This window comes from Meleagris gallopavo, chromosome Z (genome assembly GCF_000146605.3).
Source record: "Meleagris gallopavo isolate NT-WF06-2002-E0010 breed Aviagen turkey brand Nicholas breeding stock chromosome Z, Turkey_5.1, whole genome shotgun sequence".
Taxonomy (NCBI): Eukaryota; Metazoa; Chordata; class Aves; order Galliformes; family Phasianidae; genus Meleagris; species Meleagris gallopavo.
The window spans coordinates 15,619,443-15,628,279 of record NC_015041.2 but is presented as its reverse complement, the minus strand read 5'-3'; the positions used below and the strand labels follow the sequence as shown (position 1 = coordinate 15,628,279).

The following is an 8,837-nucleotide window of genomic DNA, read 5'->3' as shown; positions in this document are numbered from 1 at the left end:
AAAGCATTTCAGTTGTTCATCATACTCACAAAGTGCAAGAAACTGTCTAACATTCAAGCACAAAAGGATATTTGACTTTTTTATTATTTGAATTCAGTTACGATTACTTTGGGCTGTGTCTTCTGCATGTTTTCTGAATTTTTCTTATGTGGCAAACATGCTGGCTTGAGATGTGCTTCTTGTGCATTGCTTAGAGTACAGTGAATGGCCCACTTTGTGTGAGTAATTAGAATTTTCTCAATGTCATTGTGTCCTTATCCTTATTGGACGGCTCCTATTCTTGTCTTAAAGACAGCGTCTAGAATCTTCATTTTAATCTGAATGTAGATTGTCTTCATTTTCCTGATAGTGGTGTTCTCCTAAGCTGCAGGTTTGGGCTGGGAATCTCGACCTGCTAATGTGGATGCCTGTCAGCACATGCCATTCTTTACAACTCTTATTCAGCTTCCATGTTTCTATTTTAATGGCTATTAGTTTGGTACAGTTCTCTACAGAAATTCATTGTGAAGAGTTAAATTTGTATGTGCAGCTTTACAGAGCTTTCTGTTTATAATGGTAAGAGCAGCAACATTAGGTGTTTTTTTCAGGGTAGTGTTGCTCTTCCCTAAGCATTCTGTAAGGTTTACTTGTAAAATATATGCATCATTTGGGAAGGGATACATGCCAACAATGCAGCTTTAAGTGTCTGTAGGTAAAGGATGTTTTGATGTACAGAATAAACTGATAGATACCTTACATTAGTTATTTGGTCATGATTCTGATATGGCAAATGGTAGGTCACTGAAACTGGACCACAGATGCATTCACTTAGAAATTGTATCTGCCTAAATTAGAAAAATTATTTCTAATATTACAGCTTCTAGACCAATCAGTGGTTTTTATTGATGCAAGCTATTAGATTATTTGAACTGAGCTTTTCTTAAGTTTAAAAACAGGCTTTTTTCATAAAGGGAAGAGGTTCTTCTGAAACTGAATCTTATGGCTATGCTGTGTGTTTGGTTTCAGGTTATCCCTGCTTGTGAGGAACTGTGTGCTGCTGATGATTTCCTTTTAAGCCAAAAAGGGCTCTAAATGCTTTTCTTTGTGTTTTTTTTTCAGGGAGAGGAGAAATTGAAGCCATAGTCGTACCTGTGTGTCTAGCATTCCTGTTGATTGTACTCCTTGGAGTTTTATTTTGCTTCAACAAACGTGACTTGTAAGTGTAAATGAAGCTTTTCTCTCCTCTTCTTGGTATGTCTTGGTGTAACATGATATGGCAATAATTCATTATGAATGTGTAAATGTTCTACAGCTAGTTTGGAGAAGAAAAAAAAAAGGTAAAACATATTAATAACGAACATTTTTGTGTTTTTCTTGAAAAAATCAAGGGCTTTTCTGATACTGATTTTATTTATTATTGTGAACCATTATCACTGATACAATGTCCCACAGATCAATCTTCAAGAGAATTTTGTGCTATTCTTGGTTAGTGTTAGGTTTGTTAGGTTTTTATTAGGATATACCATCTGTGTTGTTTTGTAAGTCATCAGATGAGACTAAAATGATGGCTTTCATTTCATAAAGTACAGAATATTCTGTTTAACTATATTCAAGCTATTTAGTGTTAGGAAACTTTAATTTTACTAGGTTCTTATTTAGTAGTGGCATATATTGTGTCCTCTTCCAGCTCTTTTTACCAGTTCTTCTCTGTGGCTTTACCTGAGAACTGAAGTGTTTTCCCTGAGAAAGAGCATCTCTTACATGTCCCCAATCAACTAACTTTTCTTTCTGGTTTAAAAAAAAAACTATTTGCCCTTCTCATTCTGACATCCCTGCTGCTTCTAAAATCAATTCTTAATAGACTATAGTTGAAAAGCCCATCTTGGAACATGTCCGAACTTTGTTTTTAGTTGTGAAGTTTGCCGTGATATGCATAGTTACCTCAAAGTAATGAAAGTGTATGCTTATACAGACCTAGGTAATATTTTCTACCTAAATACTTGCTCTGTAGTATCCAGATAGGAATTTAGAAGTGCATCTTTTAATCTTGCTTTTACTCTTCTGCAGAATTAAAAAGCATATCTGGCCTAACGTCCCTGATCCATCCAAGAGTAACATTGCTCAGTGGTCCCCGCAAGTTCCAGCTAAGGTAATACTCATTTTTCTGCATCCTTAATTTTCCTAATACAAAAGGTCTTAAACTAACCAAAGAGAGTCTTCTCCCTGCTGAAACACACAGAGTTATGGGTTTAAAATAAGACTGGATGTAAGTTTCACAACATTATTATATGATATGGCTAGAAGACTTAATTGTCAGGTAGATCCAGTGTTAGAAATATATGATCCTTAGCACAAGTTCACAGCATAGAGCTTGAATTTACTAGTTTGAAGGGCCAAGCCCCAATTATTATACTCATTAATGGGAAAACAGTACTAATTAAACAGCTAAAGATTCTTAAAATTTTGTACAGGTAAGTGTGAATGAGAGGGAGATCTAAAATACGGATGCTAAGTGTGGCAGAAAAATCTGTGCTCTTTGTGGGATGGATGACAAGAAATTCTGTTCAGTAAACTGCGTCTAACATCTTCTTAAGCTCTGATTTTGAACATGCTATTGAGAGTACGTGTGCATGGCCTCTGTACAGAATGTTCTGTACTGCGTAGTGAATGGTTTTCTGTTTACAGTTCTTCAGAACAATTAAAAATTAGACCAAAGTTCCAGTTGCAGTTCTTAGAGTGCTTATGGAATTATGAATATAAAACTACATCTTTCATTTTGTAACAGATAGTTGGAGGGTATTGCCATGCTCAATAAGCAGGCAAACTGTATGAAAAATATTGGAATTACTACAGAGAAAGAAATAAGTTATTTAATATTTTGCTTGTTTTCAACTTAAATAACCTTCCTCTTAGGCAACATCCTTCTCTTTCTTTCAGCACAACTTTAGTTCTAAAGATCAGATGTACCCAGAAGGCAGTTTTACAGATGTGAGCGTCGTAGAAATAGAAGCTGATGACAAGAAGTCTTTTTCAGAACAAGATCTAAAACCTTTTGATTTGCTCAAAAAGGAAAAGAGTACTTCAGAAGGGCACAGCAGTGGTATTGGAGGATCCTCGTGCATGTCTTCTCCTAGGCAAAGCGTCTCTGATAGTGATGAAGGTGAAACTACACAAAACACTTCAAGCACTGTGCAGTATTCAACTGTAGTACTTAATGGCTACAGAGATCAAACACCTGTACAAGTCTTTTCAAGGTCTGAATCTACTCAGCCTCTGCTAGATTCAGAAGAGAGATTAGAGGATCATGCTGGAGGGAGTGATGGAACGACACAAAGGCAGCATTATTTCAAACAAAATTGTGGTCAGGATGAAACCAAGACAGACAGACCATTCTTTGAAAGAGCAAAGCAGATTATTTCTGCTAATGAGGAGGATCTCGCTGGATTTGCACAACTGCAGATCTCAGGTCAGAGTTCACAGCCTCTAGGCTTTGAGCTGGAAGAAAATACCCAAGAAGCTGCTCTGCCAGATGTTTTGCAGACAAGTACTGAAGGACAAACTGTGAGACCTGAAACAGTGGAGGGAAACGTACCATCAGTTGATGAAATGCCAAAAAGTTACCTCCCGCAGACTGTGAGACAAGGGGGTTATATGCCTCAGTGAGAGAAGAGACTGGCTATATTAGGCCTTCATTAGTGCCTGTTCACACTTTTTTTCCTGTGTTTCTGATAAAGTAAGCTAGATATTTTTATCTGAATGCAGATAGAAATATTGAAATTAGGTGAAGAATAATTTGACAAAGTACAATAAGGACTATGTTTCCGTGGAAAATCTGCAGTCCAGACCTACTGGAGATTTACTTTTATGCACTACATGAAATCATATTTGTCTGAAAAGCTGAACAAGCCTATGTCCTACCTTGCTTTTTGTCTTGTCATATCAGATTTACACATGATTGAAAATAGCAAGTTTCAATTAATCACATTGGCCAACAGACCTCCTGGAAGAAATACTTTGATTTGTGACAGTGTACAAGCCTAAAAAGCCAGCTTCGGTTGCTTGGAGCATCTTTGTGCAAAAATGAGACTGAAGTTCAGTATTCTAAAGCGTAAAAATACTGTATCATACACTTTTTAACAGCTTGATTAACCTTCAGAGTTTTGACTGGCCCAGTGTCACAGTTTCAGATTTATCAAACTCAGTATGCAAGTCATGCATCCCCATTTAAAAACTACATACAAGTTGTGATGGTGTGCAGGTAAAAAATGCTATGATTGCTTGACTCTGAGTGCTACTATAGTCACTGATACTCTGTCTGCATTTAAATACGCTTGCACATGAAGTATATAGTAATTTGGCCTAAAAGTGTGCCTTGCTACTGGCAGTTCAGTCTTTGTGTTTAAATGTTAAATCCAGGTGAAAACACAGATGAGGAATTAGTCAAAGATTTCTGAACCCCAGTCGCTTCCTGATCATACTGCATCTCGCCGGTCATGTTAATTGACTTTGTATAATATGTGCCCCCTTGGCAGTGTACTTGAGAGATAAATAATGGGCTGACGGATTGCACAGTCCCTATAACTGCTCAGGAGAAGGTGAATAGGATTTTCTTCCTGATTGACTATGAAGATTCATATCACAGGACTTCCTTGAAACAGAACATAGCAAAAACCAAAGCGCTCAAGTCATTGAAGTGCTCAGGAGAAGAAAAAAAAAGCAACTACCCTGAAATTGACAGTTACTGACAATATGAATCTCTTATCCAGCATGGTCCACAGATAATATTTGTGGCTGCTAAAATTCCTCATGTCTCAGTTTGGCCCTGTTCAGATGGTCTGTGTTTTATTACAGGTACATACAATTGCATTAATATAACCCTCTTCCCTAACGATGAAATTTTACGACACTCTTGTAGATGTTTTTCTTAGTCTAGTCAGCTTTTCTAACTTGACACTAATAACCTTTCATTCAAAACACTACATGCTGTTCTGTGAGAATAAAAAGAGAGTTTTAATTCTCCTTCAGCAAAAGGGAGATCTCCAGAACCTTTCGTTGCTGTGATACATGGTGCTGCTGTCCTGCAAAGCACTTGCTAAAGGCCTTTGAAGAACAGATGGAAGTATGATGTTCACTTCTTACGCTTTTGTTTCAAAGAAACTCAGTGCTAGTGTGAATTCAGAATATTGCTATTTGGACTACTCAAAACAGAGTTCTTAAACTTCAATAACATTCAACATTCTGCAGTTCCTTTCTGCTTACAGTATTTTTCATGTATGGGCACTTTTTTTCAACTAAAATGTGATGTTGCAGGTTACTGTAACTGTACTTCTCTTCGGAACAGATCACCTTCCCTCCTCCCTATGCCACCTCAGCACATTCAGCCTCTTCCTGTAGAGAGCAAGGCACAATGAAAGCTATGCTGTCATGAGGCAGAGGAGGACGTGTCTGGTTTTTCAAAGGCTGAAGGAGCATTCTGTTATCAGAACACATTCCTCTTGGAAAATGGCAGCAGTGAGTTTGTCCAGGGATAGGTGTGTCTTCTTCAATCAAACTTCGATGTGGCTGTGGAAATAATGAGTAAAAGGGAAAGTCAGTGTGCGTGCTTACTTGAAGTGCCCTACAGCCACATGCTGTCTAATTCACCTTCAGCTGATCTCTGAAATGTTTTGGGCTGCGATTTTTATGGCCACAGTTTGGCTGCTTAGCTTGAACGAATGTTGCTTTAAACATGCTATCTTTCATCTGTGATCCAGCAATACTAACTTTTGGTAACATATGTCATATCTGAGAGACCACTTCAGCTGTTTCTAAAGTTACTGTTCTCTTTCTGTCATGTAGAGGGAAAGCGTTTTGTTCTCAGTTGCTGTTAACTGTGAACCATTTCCAAAGTAAGTTAAAAATTTTGAAGTGATTTTTGGGGGGTCAGTGGTAATGAGAGTTCTAGCCTGTCACTCTTATTTCTTTGTTGGACACTATGGGTCTGTGGTAATGAACTCACACAGTTGTGCAACAGAATATCCTGGCATGGGTTCTGTGTGGCAGATTTACTTTGTCTTTCTATCTCATGCATGCATCTAGGAATAAAACTGTGAAGATGAAGCAGGAGGTACTTGTGGGTGAATAGCCTACAGAAGCCACAGAGAGTCTGAGTGACAGGTTTGCTTACAACTTCATAAACCTCTGTGCCAAAGTGCTGTGTTGTACAGTGTTTGGGTTTAACTTGGTTTTGTACTTCATATGCATTACAGCAACAGAGTTGTATCTAAGAGTTGCACGCAGGTTTTAGAGTGTATGTAATGCATTTTAGCAAGCCACTGAAATTCTCTGAATTTGGCCTGAACATGATAACTAAAAAAAAAAGCTTTTTTCTTTTTTCAATAACTATGGTGCACTTTACTAAATAAAGGCATTATTAAAATTATACTTTACTATTGACACTTTAGTGCCCATCTTGATTACCTAGACTGGAATTTTTCAAGTAGAAATGGGATAATAGGTGAGAAAAGCATTCTGCTTCCCCTTCTGCAGCAGGTAGGGATGGTGAATAAGGAAATGTTTCTCCTGTATGATCACACTTGGAGCTGCTTTCAGGCGCAGACTAACTCCTCCTCTGTTTGCAAGAAAAGTGCTTCTGTTATTTCTGTAGTGATGATCAGTGTGCTCTGTTAGAACAGGAGGTTGGTGGGGTTGATGCTGTGGCTGTGTTGGCTTGTTTCCATGGTGCTTAGCATGGGAATATCTTCTGTTGCAGTGAAAAAGTCTTGGGGTTGTGTTTCTGCTTACTGTTGTAAGCTAAACTACCTGCTAAGCCTCAGGCTAACAAGGTGAAGGACAGCAGAGCAGAAACGTTCTTAAGTTAGTTTAGGATTGTCTGTGTTAGGCATGTGCTGATCAGTGTGACAGTAGCTCAGCAAAGTGATAATTTTGCAGATTTGCAGAAACTTTGGCCATATCACTGGGGCACAGGGCCAAGTGTTCCCATGGCTGCCCCTTGCTCACAAGGACTGTTCTGGTTCTCAACACTGGGAGAGCCCCTCTGCCTGCCCCAGGGTTTGGCAGCTTAGGCTTTGACTGTAAATTGTGAGCACCACCAGATGGCTAAAACCTACGTGAGCACACTGAGGGAGTGTGGGAGTTGTGCTGCTTTAACTTATCTAATTAATGCCAGGTCTTAAATATCTAAGACCCACGTCAGTATATGCTGCTATCCTACTGACTTCACAATAGGATCTAGAAATTCAGAGCAACTCAGAACTGGTGTAGTCAGCCCCTCTAGGATGTGTATGCATTCAGTGATTTATATGCATTAAAAGGGCCTAAATAGACCAGTTTGTCTTCTGTGAGATGGTTGTGATTGAGACTAAGAGCTACTTAGGTACATTCCTTGAAGTGCATTAAAAAGTTCCACTGATGGCCGGATCCTAAAAATTCCCTGCTTCCCTATAAATGCTGATCTCTTGGCTAGATGGATATGTACAGGCATTTCATATTCCTATATTTGCCTTTAATGTTATTTGGAAGCAGTTTATAATAGCAGAAGTATCATATCACCTGTGGTGGAGCAGCCCGTTGGCGATCACCGCCTTCAGTATTGCAGGGAGCCTGGTGCAGGAGTCTGGAGAATGGCAGAATCACATAACTCTGCAGCTGATTCATCAACTCCTGTTTCTTTTCCCTAAAAGTGAAAGGATTAATTAAGATGAAGCTAGAACACGCATATCTGCTTTCTCTATCGTTCCCTTCATAGCACTTGTGCAATCTGAGCCATTCATAAGACAGAGCAGTGCTGACTCTATGCGCAAGGATGCACATCAAGGCCACAAGACTTGTTGCAGACTACTCTAATGACTACGGCCAGAGCGCAGTGGAGCGGGCAATGAATAACTGACGGTGTGCAGCGCGGGGCAGGATGTGTGTATGCAGGGACGGCTTGGTGGTGGACACAGGCAGTGACAGCATGGATGTGCTGCAAGAGCACACCTTGGTGATCAGTGAGAAACGAGTGCATGGCACTGCTGGCAGTGGCCAGCTGCAGCGCGGCTTCCTCCTGCCCTGACCTGCAGCGACTGCACTGCACCTCTGGAACTGCCAACTGTGGAACCGCTCACAGCAGCCACTCTTCACAGCAAAGCACATTCGTTCATGGATCCGCTTGGCTTACCGTGGCCTTTTTAACGGACTGGACTCAGTTGTTGTCGCACAGTGGTGGGCAGTCTGCTCCCCTCATGCTTTCTGTGGGGCAGAATGGATAAAGGTGAACTTGAGGTTATGTCACCGAGTACATCTCAGTAAGCGTAGTCGTAAGACATGGGGATATTTAACAAGGAAAGTGCCTTGATGCTGAACACTTAGTGAATGTAATGTTAAATAGATTTTATTATGTACCATATGGGGTTATGGCTGCCTGAGCTACTGCTGATGTGTAACCTCTGCCAGCTTTGAGCGCATGCTGTGGCAGCCGGCTGAGCTGTGGGTGCGTGCGCTGTCTATACAGAAGTGTTTCCACAGCACTACGCAACCTTCTCTTGCAAGCTGCATGTTTATTGTCATAGACATATTGTCATAGACTGCTTTCTACAATTTACTTTTTACTGTAACGTTTGAATGTCTTTGTTACCCAGCTGAGCCTGAACGTTGCATTTGTCTACTACATAATATTAAAAAAAAAAAAAATTCCAAACTGTGTCTGTCAGAGTCGCTGTAGAGGTTACGGGGCATTCTCTCCCCTTTCCGTTCACCCCGGGCGCGGTGCGTGGCAGCACCGGGCGGTTCGAGTCCCTTCGTACAGGCGTTGGTGCCGCTCCCGGCGCTGCGTCCCGAGTCCCAGCCCCTCCGCCGGGTGCGCGTCCCGGGGCAGC

General features: G+C 40.4%; 1 protein-coding gene across 1 annotated transcript in view; it reads left to right on the top strand.

Moving 5' to 3' along the window:
• Positions 1-7,307, top strand: part of LOC100550313 (interleukin-6 receptor subunit beta-like) — a 30,995-nt gene extending 23,688 nt beyond the window's left edge. Inside the window, exons 14-16 of the mRNA XM_010725430.3 lie at positions 1,099-1,195; positions 2,047-2,128; positions 2,917-7,307. Of these exons, the coding sequence (XP_010723732.1) occupies positions 1,099-1,195; positions 2,047-2,128; positions 2,917-3,642 (905 nt within the window). The 3' untranslated portion in view covers positions 3,643-7,307. The remainder of the gene's footprint in view (positions 1-1,098; positions 1,196-2,046; positions 2,129-2,916) is intronic.
• Positions 7,308-8,837: the final 1,530 nt, after the last annotated feature.